Source organism: Monopterus albus, unplaced genomic scaffold, assembly GCF_001952655.1.
Source record: "Monopterus albus unplaced genomic scaffold, M_albus_1.0 scaffold288.1, whole genome shotgun sequence".
Taxonomy (NCBI): Eukaryota; Metazoa; Chordata; class Actinopteri; order Synbranchiformes; family Synbranchidae; genus Monopterus; species Monopterus albus.
Genome location: NW_018128168.1, coordinates 404,776 through 423,268, shown reverse-complemented (window position 1 = coordinate 423,268; position 18,493 = coordinate 404,776). Strand labels below are relative to the sequence as shown.

The 18,493-nt window shown below is 39.8% G+C and overlaps 1 protein-coding gene across 1 annotated transcript in view; it reads left to right on the top strand.

Moving 5' to 3' along the window:
- The first annotated feature begins 730 nt into the window (after nucleotides 1–730).
- Nucleotides 731–18,493, top strand: part of vav1 (vav guanine nucleotide exchange factor 1) — a 28,030-nt gene continuing 10,267 nt past the window's right edge. The window contains exons 1-22 of the mRNA XM_020622754.1: nucleotides 731–974; nucleotides 1,382–1,473; nucleotides 1,565–1,681; nucleotides 3,611–3,727; nucleotides 9,264–9,322; nucleotides 10,873–10,938; nucleotides 11,417–11,525; nucleotides 12,284–12,379; nucleotides 12,471–12,539; nucleotides 12,635–12,738; nucleotides 12,829–12,928; nucleotides 13,946–14,041; nucleotides 14,126–14,194; nucleotides 14,285–14,371; nucleotides 14,455–14,540; nucleotides 14,634–14,769; nucleotides 14,881–14,990; nucleotides 16,217–16,318; nucleotides 16,432–16,526; nucleotides 16,637–16,659; nucleotides 16,931–16,967; nucleotides 17,146–17,282. Of these exons, the coding sequence (XP_020478410.1) occupies nucleotides 1,387–1,473; nucleotides 1,565–1,681; nucleotides 3,611–3,727; nucleotides 9,264–9,322; nucleotides 10,873–10,938; nucleotides 11,417–11,525; nucleotides 12,284–12,379; nucleotides 12,471–12,539; nucleotides 12,635–12,738; nucleotides 12,829–12,928; nucleotides 13,946–14,041; nucleotides 14,126–14,194; nucleotides 14,285–14,371; nucleotides 14,455–14,540; nucleotides 14,634–14,769; nucleotides 14,881–14,990; nucleotides 16,217–16,318; nucleotides 16,432–16,526; nucleotides 16,637–16,659; nucleotides 16,931–16,967; nucleotides 17,146–17,282 (1,902 nt within the window). The 5' untranslated portion in view covers nucleotides 731–974; nucleotides 1,382–1,386. The remainder of the gene's footprint in view (nucleotides 975–1,381; nucleotides 1,474–1,564; nucleotides 1,682–3,610; nucleotides 3,728–9,263; nucleotides 9,323–10,872; nucleotides 10,939–11,416; nucleotides 11,526–12,283; nucleotides 12,380–12,470; nucleotides 12,540–12,634; nucleotides 12,739–12,828; nucleotides 12,929–13,945; nucleotides 14,042–14,125; nucleotides 14,195–14,284; nucleotides 14,372–14,454; nucleotides 14,541–14,633; nucleotides 14,770–14,880; nucleotides 14,991–16,216; nucleotides 16,319–16,431; nucleotides 16,527–16,636; nucleotides 16,660–16,930; nucleotides 16,968–17,145; nucleotides 17,283–18,493) is intronic.

Here is an 18,493-nt window from a genome sequence, read left to right as displayed (position 1 = left end):
TTGTGTTTGGGCTGCAGCAGAAAGCGGATACAGACAGGTGTTTCACTGTGTCGTACATCAGAACCTGAACTGCTGATATCACTAGCTGACACTTTTTATTGATCAAGTGACTCTGAATAACTAACTCATAGTTTTTGTTTACACTTTTTATTGATCAAGTGACTCTGAATAACTAACTCATAGTTTTTGTTTACCATCTGAGAGAGATTTGATTGTAGGGATTCCCGACTGTGAATCTAAAAATGGGCCCACAGCTATCTCTTTAGAGCAGACCCCAAAATAAATAATGAGTTTTCAATACTGTATAAACACTTTATTCTAATTTAGTATTTTTCCCTTAAAATACTGAAACAGTTTAAATCTTTTCACTGATGACATTTTTTAGAGTCAAAATGTGGATAAAACATTATGTAAAGAAACTTGATGTCTCTAAATTTTTATTACTACCACAAACTTCAAAAGTATGCAAAGAGAACCAAGGTTATATAACCACATTAGCAGTTTGTTTAGGGGCTGTCTAAATAATGCTGTGGTTGACTTTGCACAGCATTTATTTAATTAGCTTGTGTTGTGTGCTGTTCACACAAATACACACACATACAGACTAACCCCTGCATGGGTTTGCATACTCCATTTCTCACAGTTCACGCTCTTTTCATCAGCTTGTGCCACTCATAGCAGCAGCAGCAGCAGCAGCAGCAGCACTGCTGACTCCTTTGTCTGTGTGTATGCATATATGTGTGTGTGTGTGAAGCTATGAGTGTGAATGTAACTGCATGAGGGTGCGTCAGAGGAAAAAGGAAGTTGCGGGATGAAGTTAAAAGCCATCGACACAGTGCAGCCCTGCAGAACACCCACCACGGAAGAAAGGCAGAACGAGAGCGCCGAAGTCTGAAAATGAGATACTGAAAAGAAGACGAGGAGGTGAACACTGAGAAGAAAAGACACTGAACTGCCAGGACAAGCTACTGAGGGTGAGAGCTGCTTGTAATACTTCTTTGAAAGTTACAGTCTTCTGGTTGAGTTAGGGTTAGAGTTTAGCAGCAGTGGCCTTTTTCTTATGTTACCAAGTTTAAGTAATTTACCAAAAGGACAGGAGGAGACTGTAGGTCAACTGATTTGCTACCGATTTAGTTTGACTGATTAAATAATATTCAATACGTTCTATGAGTAAGTTTTTACTGAGAATGCTCTGTGACAAAGTGAGATTCAGAGATACTTCATATATGTCTCAGCAGGATTTTGTATGTGTGAATTCAGACATTGAACCCACCTCATGTCTATTCAGTGTGAACTCAACAAATGACAACACCTTTATCTAGCTTATCTAATCTACAGTATACCTGCCATTGATATCTATTCTGATTCTGTAATTATTCAGAAAAGATGGAACTGTGGCGGCAGTGTGCTATGTGGTTGATTGACTGCCGAGTTCTTCCTGAGAACCACCGGGTAACATGGGAGGGCGCACAGGTAAGTCAGCTGTGCCACATATATGCACACACCTGCACATCAACACAGTTCCCATTTCCTCAGTTTTAATTTTCTTTGTGTGTGGTGCTAGGTGTGCGACCTGGCTCAGGCTCTAAGAGATGGCGTGCTGCTCTGCCAGTTGCTCAACAACCTGCTACCTCACGCCGTCAACCTGAAAGAGATCAACCTGCGTCCACAGATGTCCCAGGTAGTGCACACACATGCAGACCCTTCCTTGCTTCATTTCCGTAGGGCGTTTTGATAGGTTTCCATAGCAATCAGCAGACAGCGCTGAAGTCCCCTGGCTGTCCATAGGACATATCTATCTATATGTGTCCACGTCCGGGAGTGTGTGTAGAATATGGAGGAGAGGATGATGGAGAAGCAACAGCTGGAAAGTGTTCAGAGAGGGAGTACCCTGCAACAAACAAACATCTTATCAAGTACATTTTGTCTGTTACTGACCTCAGAAAGCATTTAGCATTGTACATCTATGACAGCTTACATTTATAGTTGTAATAAAAGAATCATTATATCATTTATTTGCAAAGTAGTGATATACAATGACAGATTTCTTTCAATCAGTGGAGTCTAGTAGAGGGACAAATGCCGAAAATGTCTTATCTTACAAATTTGAAGGAATAATTACACAATTGGGAAACTACATGTTTGCACATTCTTGCCCAGATTTTGATGAGAAAACTGATGCATCACGATGCCTGTAATGATGGGTTTTCCCCAAAATGTCAGCATATTCCCTAACTCTTTATCTTTTTTTTTTTTTTTTATTCCTGGGTCAACTTAGATTCAGATCTACACCAGAAACAAATGACTTGTTGCTTGGATCCTGGCCAGTCTTTTTATCAAACTTTATTCAAATCTGTTCTTGTGTTGCTGTATCATCCTGTGCAAACACGCAATCAAACATTGACGGAAACAAAAATAAGATGGGTTGTACCTGATGGGACAGAGATGAAGACATGGGAAAGACAGAACAAGAGAGTCAGGCAATACCAGGCTGTCATGTGGTCACATGGTTGGTCTAAATCTCTCATGGGAAGACCTTGATACAGTGATTGTGTGTGTGTGCCAGTGCTAATTTGCACGTGTGATGTGAAACCTTGGGAAATCCCGTGAGGTCAAGTGTGGTTTCGAAACCACCAGTGACTAACAGGGGTCCACTCTGCTGTCTACACGCAAGCACACACACACACACACACACACACACACACACACACCTAGTGACATTACACAAGTAGAGGATCTTCCTTGTGCGCTTGCAATAAGATTTACTACAAAATGAGTTACTGCTACATGGGCTAGTACATGTAAATGCCTGTATGAATTCCTGAAGAAGTGATGTGATGTGTGCAGCAGTATCAGCCAGAACTCAACGTTTCCCCTTTTCTCAAATTAGAGTTCCGCATTATCCACTGCTGAACAGATAGAGAAGCAGAGAGAGAGAGAGAGAAAGAGAAGAGCTTCTTCAGGAAGTTGTGTAAAATGGCATTCGTCTGACCACCGTGTCAGTTGCACTTTGCTCTCAGTGCTCTGCCTTCTCTACTGCTTCTTGTAGTGCCACATTTGTATCACTTTTCTTGTGGTCTGTTAGTGGCAGATGAGTATTTACATACACTTTGATAACATTTTCTAGTGCAGCTGATTGTGTTTCTGTGTATGTGCCTTCTGCAGTTATTCTGTAAAGTTAATCATCTGCTAACTGAACACAGTAACAGGATGATAAACAATACTGAACTCACTATGTTCAGCAGTGTCTATCAAATATGTTAAATATGTCTTCTGTTGTTAGTAGTAGTAGTATACTGTGACAAAATATCAAGTTAAAAAATAAATCTGACATGTCTTCATATTGCTCATTTTGTCTGACTGACAGTCCAAAACATAAAAATATTCAGTTTACAGTAAAATAAAATAAAAATAGCAGCAGCTTCTTACATGTGAGACACTGCAATTGTGAAATGTTTGGCCAGTTTTATTAAATTATGAGGATTGTTGTCAATATTGAACTAACTGCTTTAACAAAGGCGTAGTTTGAAGAGTTTTTTCTTGTCTGAACTAACTAACAGTTTCAGCACTAAAGTAATGTAATATTTGTTTTCATTTGTTTTGTGTTTAGTTCCTCTGCCTGAAAAATATCCGGACGTTCCTGGGGGTTTGTCACGAGAGGTTTCATCTCAAGAAAAGTGAACTTTTTGAGGCCTTTGACCTGTTTGATGTTCGAGACTTTGCAAAGGTATCGCCACATCTGTCTGTGTATCCATCCATCTAATACAGTGCATTGATTATGGCATTGTGTACCTATATTCTAGTCATTACAGTTGAAGTGAGAAGCATGAACAGATTCCACCTGACTCCACACTGCAGCTTACAGACAGCCACATACCACTAACAGGAAGAAGCATGGTGATTTTCTAATTGAAGCGGCTAAGTGAAGGCAAGAATTCAGTACTTCTCAGTTCTCTTTCACTTTCAGTGCAGTGCAGCCACAACACTGAGTAGCAGGAGATTTGAAATGTGCATGCAAAATAAGAGGAAGCAGAGTTGATAAAAAAAAAACCAAATGAGTCAACAGGAGGAGGAACCCTGATCCTGAACCCAACTCTGGGGTCTCATTTACATAGGGTGCTCCTGTCACTGAGCTTCTCCTTTCACGGTACTGCTTCCAGGCAGTCATGCACTTCATTGAACTGAAGTAAACACAGCTGTGTTGCAATCTATACTGTGCCATTTACAGTGGTAAAATCAGCATTCACTTACTGCTTTTCTTGCTTCATAGTAATACCACACTGTAAAAATACTCCATTACAAGTCCTGAAATCAAAATTTAAATAAATGACTTTATCAAATGTAAACATCATATCTGAGAAAACTGGCCCATGTACAGTAAGTGGCACACTGTACGTTGAAGGTGTATTGTACTTTCTTTTTTTTTGATAATTTTATCTGTTTCGGCCACTAACAGTTAATTAAATTAAATCTTATGAGAAGTTTAGAGGAAATGTCTCTTTGGTAGAACAGGTAAAAATGAGGGACCACTACATTTTCAGGGTCTCAAGCCAAAACGTTCAGGAACCGCACACTGAAACTTTAACAATGTGTTGTATTTTATGTGGTTATCATGTGTTCATAATATAAAATCTGAAAAATAATAAATAAAATAACTATAACTGACAGATAAAAGTAGTGGCGTAAAAGTATAATATTTCCATTTCAAATGTAGAAATGTAAAGTGCATAAAATAATAATTAAGTTAGCATTGTACTTTGGTACAGTACTTTCCTCCACAGATGAGTGTTTACTGATGTTACGGAGGAACCACATTTACTCTACTTTACTGTGTTGGCCTCAGAAATGGAGATGGTATCATCAGAATAAAATCACGCAGGAATGGTTATGTCCGCTTTTATGAATTCTGCTTCCACTTATTTGTTTTTTGGTAGAAAGACAGATGAGATGATTGATACCTCTCTCTTGTCTGTGTTAAACACGAACCTTCAACCAGCAGCTGGTTATCTTAGAATAGCACAGAAACTGGAAGGAGGAAAAGGCAAAACTAATCTAAGCTTTAGAGGCTCTGGCAGGTGGATTTTGGATGGAGCCAAGCTACATGTAACTGTTTTCCCCCGTGTCAAATCAAATCAAATCAAATTTTATTTGTATAGCGCCAAATCACAACAAAAGTCATCTCAGGACACTTTACATAGTAAGGTCTAGACCTTACTGTTATCAATATTATTACATAGGGAAAACCCAACAAAGGCTCGGTGATGGGTGCTGAAATCACAGGGGATTGTTCTACTACAGAAGTTTCAGGCAAAGCATTTCTCACATGGTTTAACACTTTATTTATGCAGACTGGATTTCCAGACATTTGAGCTCTGACAGCTGAAAACATAAAAAAAAAAAAAAAATCAACTGGACTTGGTTTTAGGTAGAAGACGTTTCACCTCTCATCCAAGAGGCTTCATCAGTTCTGTCCAACTGGTGGTGAGCAGGAGGTATTTATCACCCTGGGTGTTCCAGTCCTTTGGTGGCCCACAATGTCCTCTAACAACTCAATCATTAGGGTCCGGTTTTGGTGAGCGTCGTTACCTGTCTTTGAACCCTCACCTGTGGACCGACGCCTGTTGTCCTGGTGGGCATGTTTGGGCAGAGATCTCAAAACAGAGTTGTAGATGGGTGAAAAGTTGTGTCTTAGTCCACCACCCTCATTTAGTGAGGGGTGTTCTATTTGGACAAAAATGAACATGAAACATCTTCTACCTACCAGTTGATTTTTTCTACGTTTTTTCAGCTTACCATGACCTGGATGACTAAGAATCTGTACAGACATGTTGCTACTCACTTTGGGAAGGTACTTAGGAAGTGCTTTGTTAGGATGATAAGGCTCTACGAGGTCTTTAAGATATGATGGAGCCTTGTCATTAAGGGCTTTGTATGTTAGGAGAAGGATTTTGAATTCTATTCTGAATTTTACAGGGAGCCAGTGGAGAGAAGCTAATATGGGAGAGATATGATCTCTCTTGCTAATATCTGTCAGTACTCTTGCTGCAGCATTTTGGATTAACTGGAGGCTTTTTAGGGAACTATTGGGACATCCTGATAGTAAAGAGTTACAGTAGTCCAGCCTGGAAGTAACAAATGCATGGACCAGTTTTTCAGCATCACTTTGAGACAGGATGCTCCTGATTTTTGCAATATTGCGCAGGTGAAAGAAGGCAGATCTAGAGACTTGTTTTATGTGTGATTTAAAGGACACATTCTGATCAAAGATGACTCCAAGGTTCCTCACAGTAGTACTGGAGGCAAGAGCTATGTCATCTAAAGTAACTATATGATTAGACAGCAGATTTCTAAGGTTTTCAGGCCCAAGCACAATAACTTCAGTTTTGTCAGAGTTTAGAAGTAAGAAGGTGCAGGTCATCCAGGCCTTTATGTCTTTAAGACATGCCTGAAGTTTGACCAGCTGACCTGATTCATTTGGCTTCATAGATAAATATAACTGAGTATCATCTGCATAGAAATGGAAATTTATGTTGTGCTTCCTGATAATATTGCCTAAAGGGAGCATGTATAAAGTGAAGAGAATTGGACCTAACACAGAGCCCTGTGGAACACCGTGACTAACTTCAGTTTGTGTGGAACATTCGTCATTAACATGAACAAATTGAAATCTTTCTGATAAATAAGATTTCAACCAACTTAGCGCAGTTCCTTTAATCCCAATAACATGTTCAAGTCTCTGCAGTAAGATGCTGTGATCAATGGTGTCAAAAGCAGCACTGAGATCTAAGAGGACAAGTATGGAGACAAGTCCTTTGTCCGAGGCTAGCAGAAGATCATTGGTGACTTTCACCAATGCGGTTTCTGTACTATGATGGACTCTAAATCCTGACTGAAAATCCTCAAACAAATCATTCTTGTGCAAGTGGTCACATAACTGCTTTGCAACAGCTTTTTCAAGGATTTTGGAAATAAATGGGAGATTGGATATTGGTCTATAATTAGCTAGGACACCTGGGTCAAGAGTAGGCTTTTTGAGTAGAGGTTTAATTACTGCAAGTTTAAAAGCCTGTGGAACATAACCTGTTAATAGAGAGAGGTTAATCAGATCTAGTATGGATGTGTTGATTAGGGGAAAGACGTCTTTGAGCAGCCTGGTCGGGATGGGGTCCAGGAGACATGTTGATGATTTAGATGAAGCAATTGTTGAGGTCAACTCAGAGAGATCTATAGGGGAGAAGTAGTCCAAGTATAAATGAGGTCTTACAGATGTTTCTAAAGACGTTGTAGTAGATGGCACATCTGTGAGAGCTGTGGGAGTGGTCCGACCAATTTTTTTCTCTAATAGTTGTGATTTTATTTGTAAAGAAGCTCATGAAGTCATTGCTGCTGAGATCTAAGGGAATGTTAAGCTCAACAGCACTGTGGCTCTTTGTCAGCCTGGCTACAGTGCTGAAAAGAAACCTGGGGTTGTTCTTATTTTCCTCAATCAGTGATGAATAAAATGCGGTTCTGGCACTATGAAGGGCTTTCTTATATGTTATTAAACTATCTTTCCAGGCTATGAAAAACTCTTCTGACTTAGTGGAGCGCCACCTCCTTTCCATTTTTCGTGATGCCTGCTTTAGGGAGCGGAGCTGCGAGCTGTACCACGGGGCTAGCCTCCTCTGTTTCACTGCCTTCTTTTTCAGAGGGGCAATGGTATCAAGTGTATTACGCAGGAAGGCAGTCTTTATGCTGTGCTAAGCTAACCAGCTACCATCTGTAGGTCCATATCATCCAATGTAAAAACGATGGACAGGCTAACAGCTCCCAGAAGTGAAGCCATTGTGACCACGGTATAGGCCATATATAGCGACTCCTCCGTGTTAGCAAGAGCCAAACTAAAAACTCAAAATACAAATCAGATACATTTTTCCCAGAGGTCATTTCTGTGGGTTTTGGTAGATATTATCATGCTGATGTGTGCACAAGTGGTATTATTTCTTGTAATGTTGTTTTTAATATGTTCTTTAATGCTATAAAAAGAGGATTTGAATTGACTGACAGTCCTATACTGTCACTCCACTTGTGGTCACTACTGCACACAGCCTGGTTGCAAAAAAGCAAGATGGCAGCCACCGTATTCATGCTTTTTTGGCTTCATTTTTGCTTAGTGGAGAGACGTGGTGATGCCATGCCCACTGTATATATGTCAGTAGTTTGTATTTAACAGACAGATATGAGAATGATGAAGATCTTTTGATCTACCTGTTTTGCCAGAAAGTAAATTAATGGATTTCTATGTCACAATCTCAGAGAGACTTCCTGTTGTTATGTTCTTATTTGACACACTTCACTGCCTTATTCCCTCATCCTATCCACCTTTATTCATCTGTTTTCAACAAACAATTGGGTCTACTTTGTATTTAAGCCAGACACTCAGACTCCATAGTTGTTAGATTGTTATCAGTCATTCATCCAGGAGCAATTGCTTTTTTTGTCAGATTTCCGTTGTTTTATGTGGACTATGCTCTCTTGTTACCCCCAGTGGACACTCTTCTTTTTCAACTATTTCTCTGAAGTCTTCTTCTAAAGACAGGCTGTAAATTTGTACAGTCAGATGTTTCGTCTCTGAACTTCTGCTTCACACTTTCACTTCTTGATAGATCATTCATCTTCTCTGTCTTTTGAAGGAAATAGAGATCAGACAAAAACTTTCGGCAGTAGATAAATGTAAGAAATGTGCCCTTTACTTTATTGTGTATTTACTTTGCGTCAACATGTGTAATGAGTGGCCCATCTTTTTTATGAAAGAAAAGAACCACAGTTCAGTAGGAGGCATGTTTTGAATCTTTATGTTTCTCATTGCAACACTAGAGACAGTTTCAACTAAAGCAGGAGTCAAATGTGATTTTGGAGAGTGAACAGTAAAAATGTCCAAGGAACTAAACTTCCATTATATCAAAATGTATAATAAAACACTGAAAATGTGACACTCAGTCCATGGTACTTAGGCAGAGCTATTAGAGCTCCCTGACATGTGTTAATCAGACATGACAATGTGCTGTGTGTTTGTTTCTAATCATATCTCTCATGACATTGGCACTCTCAGATCACTCATCATGATATTTCATTTTTCGCTTACATAGCCAGAGTCAGTGTGAAACCAGGTCAGAGGGGAATTATTCAGCGTTACTGTTTCTCAGTTTTTCTCTCCAAGCCTGTCTCACACTGTATAGACTATAGTAACTCTGTGCCTCTGTCTGTGTGTTTGTGTGCGACAGGTCATCGACACGTTGTCCATCCTGTCCCATTCATCGATTGCATTACAAAGAGGACTCCAGTAAGTGTTTTCTTTCCTCTTTTGCATGGAGGTCTTAGTGTTTAAACTACTAAACATACATATGATAAATGATTTATTTTACACTATACAATACAAACCTTATAATGTAGTTGAAAGCACATATGTGTTCATTTTAACAGAGCCCATGCTCTTTCTGACTTATCTATAATGTTAAAACAGTGAATTATCATCTTAGATGTGACATAAAGCTCAAATTTGAGGTGTACCTATGTTCCATTACTTCTATACAGACGCAACTTGGTTTATACAAGTCCCACAAACTCTCACTTGCGAGACTTTTTTCTAACAAAGTAAAAGTATTACGTGATAGTTTAAGGATTTCCTTGAATGGGCATAATCTCCAGGCATTTGCACACTTGTGAGCTTGCCTGACATCCACTGTGTCATTGTAAAAGCAGAATTTTTCGACTGCGCCTGGTTTTGTGGATATATTTTACCTTCTGCTGCTGCACTGTAACCAGAGGATCTGGAGAAAAATACAGGGCCTGAGGTTACTGCATGTCCGGGAATGTTCCTGTACAGGGACTCGCTGTTTTACCTGACCAGGTCTACACCTACAAGCAGCCAGCCTGTGAAGACCCTGCGGCATTTAATGACCAGCTCATCAGCTCTGGATTCCCCCGGAGCACAGTATCTGTTTGTTTTGACTCCTTGAGGCCAGTGTGCCACATGTGATGCACAGCGGATTAACGATACATGTTGCTGTTGGTGCTACGCTACCTGTTGGAATTAATTTCACTACTTTGGGACTGTATGTGGTCGTGTGGGGAAGACACAGCGACCACCATTTGGATTTACCGACCTTGGAGCTTTAAAGGGAATGATGTTTCTACTACTCGGTGGGACTTAATCGTAATTTTCAAAAAACACACCTTGCATATCTGTTAACATCTTGTTTCTGTAACGTTAGACAGAAGTGTTGTAAGATTAAAGGGAATGATGTTTCTACTACTCGGTGGGACTTAATCGTAATTTTCAAAAAACACACCTTGCATATCTGTTAACATCTTGTTTCTGTAACGTTAGACAGAAGTGTTGTAAGGCTGGAGAAGTTACTATGTCTGCATTTTGTCAGTTAAAATATGGGTTTTTCAACTACCTGCTTTGTTTAGAGTGTTCCACATCTCTTTTCATCAGTATATATATCATTGCTTACCTATCTATGGAAGGGAAATTCAATTCGGCCCTTGCGGTTGGTTGTGCTGTTCACTTTCGACATTAATTAATTAATGCCCTTGTGGTTGGTTGTGCTGTTCACTTTCGACATAACACAGGAGTTGTGCGCATTTACGAACTATCCTCTCGTTTTTAGGAAGATGCTCTCTGGTTTTATCACTCTGAAATAATTACAGACTATTTGGAGCTATGAGGGATACAAAGCTAATCTAGAGTTACCCAAGATTAAACATTAAATGGCTGGAAATGAGCAAAATGAACATGCCATGGGCTCTTTAACTGTTTATGAGTGTACAGTATTTGACACATTTTATAAACCATTTGTGAAATGTAACCTTTCTTTCCTGCTCCAGGCCTTTTCCTTTGGAAGGATGCACTCCTGATGAGGAGATCTACAGTGGCCTGTCTGACCAGATAGAGTAAGCATATTTTTTGTTTGTTTGTTTTGAAAATGTTATGGTGATAAACTTGAGTAAGCAGACAGGTAGTCCCAAAAAACAAAACAAAAGAACCTGGGTCCATCCTGTCCTGTTTTTCTACTGTCCCTGCTGTAGTTACACCAATGATGCACCTTCCCTAACACATACATGCATAGCGTGCCTTTTTCCTTTGTTTGGTGTTGTTGTCCTGCACCTGTATCTATGTACGGCTGCATGTGCACACTATCAGCCTTCAGTGCTGTAGGTTTAAACTTGTCATTCATATACAGACAGGAGATGTTAAGAGGACTGGGTAAAAAAATCAATTTTGTGAGCAATCATAATCTTAAACTTCAAAGATTGATCCATGCTTCTCAGCCTTTTCTCACTGAATATTTGTACATTTGTGGTTCCCCATTATTATCAAAGGCAAAACAACATCAGGATGGAAATAATGTGTGCATGTTATGTTTATCAGTGACACAGTGGACGAAGATGACGACCTGTATGACTTTGTGGAGGACGAGGAGAACGAAGGGGATGAAATCTATGAAGACTTGATGAGGACGGATGAACCGCGTGAAACTGTAAATGGACAGCACACAACATTAGAGCTCAAACTAAAGGGAAGGTTCAGATGGTCGTGGTAGAAGAGCTTTGTGGGCCTGTCACTTGAAATGTTTTGATACTAGTGCCTCTTTTACACAGTACCTGACTTCTAAGTACTTTTTTTATGCCATGTTTTGAGAAATGTATTTGAAAAGCCAAACTTCTCTTGTATTGTATTGTATTTTATGTAGCAGAAATATATTTCTGCTTTCCTATGCTGTTATTCATCCCTGGAGCCCTCACATTTATTTTGGAACTTTGTGTGGATGTTATGACCCCCCCAGGGTGGAAACCACTGATAAACCACCCAGAGTTGCGCAGAGATTTTTGCAGGGTGTCTCCGTCTGCAGACAAAAGCCCTATCTAGGGAAGGCATTGTGTGTAAATGTCACCCAGCTAGGCACAGTCTGGCTATGGAGTCTCTGTTGTGGCTGATGTAAATTAGGCTTCAGAAGAGTCCGGATTAAAAATGTGGCCTTGGTGCAAACATTCGTTAATGCTTTTTTTAAGGAAATGCCACTGAAATTAAGGAAGCTCCAATATATAAAATTATTGTTGTATCACTTCTGCAGTTTTTCTTGTCAGATATTTACAGTGTGCATCAATTGGACTTGAGTTTCCACTGTATTCTGTGTGAGAAAAATGAACAAAATCCTTCCTAAAACATCTAAAACTGCAGCCTCAAGCAGCAGAAAGTCTAAATATCATCTCACTTGTTGTGTGTGTGTTTGTGCAGCAGCCGAAGACTGGCATAGACAAACGAGAGTGCTGCCTGCAGGAGATCAGACAGACAGAAGAGAAATACTCTGATACACTGGAATCTATATTACAGGTGTGCACACATCCTCAGTCTCAATATTCTTGCTTTTACACAAACCACATGCCACAGTAACAGTAACATCTATGGCTTCTCTTCTGTGCAGCACTTTATGAAGCCTCTTGAAAGGTTTCTTCAGTCTGGAGACATTGAGAGTATCTTCATCAATATAAAGGTATGGGAGGAGATTAACTACACATCTGGCTGTGTGTACAGGTTTACCCTAATGTAACAGCCTTGTCTGCGTGTTTTGTGTGTGTGTGTGTGTAGGAGTTGGCTGTCATCCATCATAAATTGTTGGAGGAGGTTCGGAGCTCTATCCTAAGTTATGGTGCCAAAAATCTCTACCAGGTGTTTATTAACTACAAGGAGAGGTACATAGCACAGCCAGTGTTTCTGTTATCAAAAATACTGCGAATACATGTGTGTTGTAATCTGGTTTTTAAAATTCTTCCGTCCCTCAGGCTCTTACTGTATGGTCGTTACTGTAGTCAGGTGGAAATGGCAACAAAACGCCTCGATGAGATTTCTAATGCGAGGGAAGACGTCAGGATGAAACTGGAGGTGAGGACCATGCATAGTTTCAAAAACGGGATGTGTGATTTTGCGCTCAAAGTTACATGTTGACAGATATACCATAAGTGACACGTAATGAGCAGTTAACTTCATAGTTTAAGGTACAAACTTCTGCCAATTCAGTCTGAACTTAAGACAGAGTCATTGAAGTCATCCCAGATCAGCCCGGCCCTACTGAACTCAACAGGCAGTGTGAGATGGTGGGAAACACTGACATATATATGATGGACATGGCGTCACCACTTCCCTGGTGTTTTTTGTTCCTGCATTGTGCGGCCCACATTAACGTCTTTGAGTAGCTTTGACTAATATTAAAACTTTATGGTTCAAACATTTATAAGAGAAAGGGTATAATTGACTTTATGTGCTGGCTGAGGTTGCCTGTGAACAGCTGCAGCTTTTATGATGGCGGTCTACAGCAGAAATGCTTTCTGGGCCACCACTAAGTATTGATACTAGTGACACGATGGCTTATTTAGAATATCAATATTAATATATGAGTTGGTTACATGTTAAATCACAAACTGGGCACAAGAAAATTGTTCTTAGTGCTGCAGTGTTTGTATCTCTGCTGCTGTTGGGTGTGCAGTGATGGTCCCTTTAGTGCAGAGAAGTCACATAATGAACATTTATTTAACATTAAAATCTGACCTATGGTGGTAATTAAAATCTATCCAGAAATAGTGCATTTTCACATTCATCTCATAGATTATAATGTATTTCTCCCCCTTACATATACAGTATATTATTAGTTGGTTTTAACAGTACAAAGCAGGGGTTTTCAACCAGTGGTCTACAATGGTATTGCAGGTGGTCCCTGAACATGCATTTAACAGTGTAGTTTCTTTGTAGTATTTTACTGATTTTACTGATTTTACTGAAATCAATGGTGGACTTTTCAGTACATAATTTAGCCAGCAGGTCTGCCATGTGAAATCCTCTTAGCACAACTGCAGCAAACTGCAGATGTTCACTACCTTCTGTTTTGTTTTTGTTTTTTTTCAGGAGTGTTCAAAGAGAGCCAATAATGGACGTTTTACTCTCAGAGATTTACTGATGGTCCCCATGCAGAGAGTACTCAAATATCACCTGCTGTTACAGGTATGTTTGCATGAGCTTTCTGTTTCAGACAGTTTTACACAGCACTTGTAATTTGATGTGTTTTGTGTGTGTGTGTGTTTGCAGGAGTTGGTGAAACACACCACTGACCCAACAGAAAAGGACAACCTCCGTATAGCTCTTGATGCCATGCGAGTAAGTGTGTGTATGTGCGTTTATGTCAGTCACTCTCTTAAATTCATGATATTTAAACATCTGTCCATTTGTCTTTGTGTGTGTTCACAGGACTTGGCGCAGTGTGTGAATGAGGTGAAGCGAGACAACGAGATCATCAGGCAGATCACCTCCTTCCAGTTGTCCATAGAGAACATGGTGAGGTCACTGTTTTCTTTTTAATATATTTCTTTTTGCTAGTTATTTTGTGTATTTACTGTGTATTCTCCTCTGCTCTTTAGACTCAGTCTCTAGGTCTTTTTGGTCGCCCCAAGATCGACGGGGAGCTAAAGATCTGCAGCTCGGAGAAAAAGTCTAAACAGGACAGGTGTGTGTCATTTATGTCTCAGTGCACTTGTCACCTGTTAATGCCGTGGATCTGAGCCTGTGTTGCATCTGTGCGTGATTTTCTGTTTGTCAGGTATGCATTCCTGTTTGATAAGGCCATGTTTGTATGCAAGAAGAAGAGTGGAGAGACTTTTGAGCTAAAGGAGATTATTGAACTACAGCACTACCAGATACGAGATGAACCCACAGGAGAGAAGGACAAAAAAAAGGTCTTCTTCTATGCTTCCTTCACTCTTTATCACCACATCACCAATTATACCAGATAACCAGGTATACCATCAGGTGTCCATAAGGCTGACTGTGTGTTTGTGTGTCAACAGTGGTCCTACTTTTTCCTTCTTTTAAACTGCTATGGGAGGTGTGGGTATGATTTATTCTTCAAAACCAGAGAACTGAAGAAGAAATGGCTGGAACAGTTTGAGATGGCTCTGTGAGTTACCATACACCCATGCACACATGGAAATGCGCTGAATCTTTGCCACAAATTAGAGTGAAGAGGGTTGTTTTGCCTTGATTCAGTAATTTCATACTGGCACAGCAGTAACTTACTGATTTTGCTGTTTTTATTGACTTTTCTAAAGCCTATAATCAGTATTTTCATATTAAAAATCAATTAAATGGATGTATCATGTGACATAAGCTGCTTGTAGTGACGACCTACAGAGAGGTATCACCAGGCTCTGCACTTCCCCTTTGCTTGGAGCTTTTTAGTGAGTTTCAGTTCACTGTTTTGGTATACAGGCTCACATCTTAACAGTCTGGTTCATTCTTACCACTCTCATATGGATATTTTCAGCCACAGCAGGCAGTAAAGAAGCCCTGACAAAGCCACTGTGCAATACCTGCAGAGCACCAAACATGAAACAAACAAAACACAGTTACTAGCTGGTGAAAGTAGTGGAGCAGTTAGCAGCTAAGGAGACAGATATTTACCCAGGAGCTGATGAAAAACAAAAACAGAGCTAAAAAAAATAATTAAAAAAACAAAAGTAATAATGGACTTAAGGTATAAAGTCAATGATGTTTTAGTTTTAAAATTCTTCTTTCCCCAAACAAACAACCGAGAAAAAAAATTACACATTTTCAAATAAATAATTTACAAGATGTATCAAAGTAACAATAACAAAGCAACAGAGTAGCCAGTATCATATATTCCAGTCAGACTCCTTCCCTAGAATCCTAGAGACTCAGTTGTTCAAAAATGAGGAAGCCATGCTTTCAAGAAGTCTTCCTCTTCACAATGAATCAAGTGGAATATAACTAGAGATTTTATTTAGCCAGTGTGAGATTGTAGGTTCATGTTTAGACTTCCAGTTAATTGCTATACATTTCCTTGCAGCTAGAAGTGCGAGAGCAATGTACACAGGAGAAAGTGAACTGAGTAAGTTTAGGTCACTCTAGACAGACACTGATTTGAGTTATGCTTTTGTGTTACAGTTTTGATAAATGCTCAGCTATACAGGAAATGAACAGAGATTTCTTAATTATGCTACTTGCAATGTACTTGCAGTAAAGTGTTGGCTTCTTCAGTCTTAGGAATACCAAACAGATGCTCTTTTGGCTTCCATGAAAGTCCAGCTACAGCACCTGCCAGAATTAAAACTGAATACTTGGTTCCCTGGCTTTGGTCCAGACAGCTGTACTTTATGGTTGCAGGTCAAATGTGTGTCCAGAGAACTCCACAGCCAACAACCATGACTTCCAGATGAACTGCTTTGAGGAGACCACCTGCTGCAAGGTGTGCTCGATGCTGTTAAGGTACTGTTGTCTCACTAGCAGTTTCTCTCAGCTTCTTTCTTAGCTCCAATTTCAAAAGAAAAAGGCATGGAAGACTTTTCTGCTGAGGCTAAATCTCCATCTGTTGTTTGCAGAGGAACATTTTTCCAGGGCTATCTCTGCACTCGGTGTAAAATGGCTGCACATAAAGAGTGTTTAGGCAGAGTCCCTCCCTGCGGACGCAACTCAGGTCTGTGCACATGCATGTGAATGCCTTTAATACTACTTCTGATCCGCATAATTATCATAATGTGGTGTCATTTTCAGTTAATTACATTGACTGTCCTTTTGAAATTACAGACCATACCGGTACTATGAGGAAGGTAAGACTACATTTATCTTTTACATTATGGATGTTTTATATCATTCAGGTAAAAGTGATGGCACATGTCCTCTCCCTTTACACTAGTTTATGTCCTTTTTTTAATTTAACTTGTGCAAACAGATTGGTGATCAACGATTAATGGGTCAGCCAATTAATCGGGTAGATTTTGAGAATTTTTAGGTGATTGGGAAACCCATACTGGTCGACCATTAAAACAGATCAAACTTTAGTTCTGATTGTTCCTCTTCCTCTGTCTTTTCTTCCTCCAGAATAAACCGCAGAGGTCCCCCAGACATTCCAGCATTGGTAAGAAATTCATGATATAGTGGTTTAAACAGCACATTTTTTACTCAGTGTTCATGTTTATCTCCAAAACAAACTCCTAATTATTCATGACTAAATTAAATATGTGATGGAATTAAAAGTGCTTGCCTGTCAGGTCTCCCTGCTAACATCTCTCCATTTTCCTCGCTCTTTCTTTCAGGATTTCCTAAGATGGAGGCACATCAGGAGTACTTTGGCATACCGCCACCTCCCGTGGGCTTTGGCCAACCACTTCACCTTTCCAAAGGTGACATTGTTGAGCTGACCCGGGCTGAAGCTGACCTGGCCTGGTGGGAGGTAACCAAAGAACCGGCATATTCACCCGTTCTGAAAACTCAGGGGGTCATGCATGATCTGGTTGTTTCCTGTGGTTTATGTGTAGGTGTGAGACGCTTTTGTCTTTTTCAGCCTTTTTTTGCCATTTTTCTTTCTGCATCTCGTTCTCTATCTTTCACTTTGCCCCTCGTGCCCACTCTGCACTTCTGTCTGTCTGCAGTCTATTGTGTGATTCATTCGAAGGGATTACAAAATAAGCAAGCAAGCAAAGTTTATTTATATAGCACCTTTCTAAACCTGCGTTACAAGGTGCTTTCCAGTAAAACATAAACAAATAATAATAATAAAGATACCTAAGACCAGATAAAACACATCTATACAGTAAAATAACAAGAAAAATACATAGTCAAAACAAATACATCAATCAATAAAATTGTCGAAGGCCCGTGAATACAAATGCATTTTAAGAAGTGATTTAAAAATAGACAGGTTCGGAGCAGATCTAATCTCCCGTGGCAGACCATTCCACAGTATAGGAGCCCGAACTGAAAAAGCTTGGTCTCCCCAATGTTTCCATCTGGACTTTGGCACTTCCAGGAACAACTGGTTCGAAGACCTAAGTGTCCTTTCTGGAGTATAAAAGCGCACAAGCTCAGAAATATATGAAGGCGCCAGACCATGTACAGCCTTATAGACAAACATCAACAATTTAAAATCAATCCGAAAACGAACAGGAAGCCAATGTAGAGAGGCAAGAACTGGAGTGATATGCTCATGGCGCCGCGTATTAGTTTAAAGACGAGCTGCTGCATTTTGGACCAACTGTAGTCGGACAATAAGGTTTGAGAAATGCCAGTATACAGTGCTTTACAATAATCTAGTCTAGTGCTAATAAAGGCATGAATTGCCTTTTCAAAATCACTAAAAGAAAGAAAGTGTTTAACCTTAGCCAAAAGTCTCAATTGAAAAAAATTGGCTTTAACTACAGACTTTATCTGTTCGTCCAGTTTAAGAGCATCATCAAATACCACCCCAAGATTTCTCACATGAGGCCTCAGGTAGGAGGCCAAAAAACTAGGAATATCAGAACCAGTGACACCAGAGTTACCAATTACAACACATTCTGTCTTACTTTCATTAATATGTAAGAAGTTATGTGATAACCATGCCTTAATGTCCCTCAGGCAATCCATCAAGGTCTGAAATGAGTTGCTCTTTTTGACATTCAATGG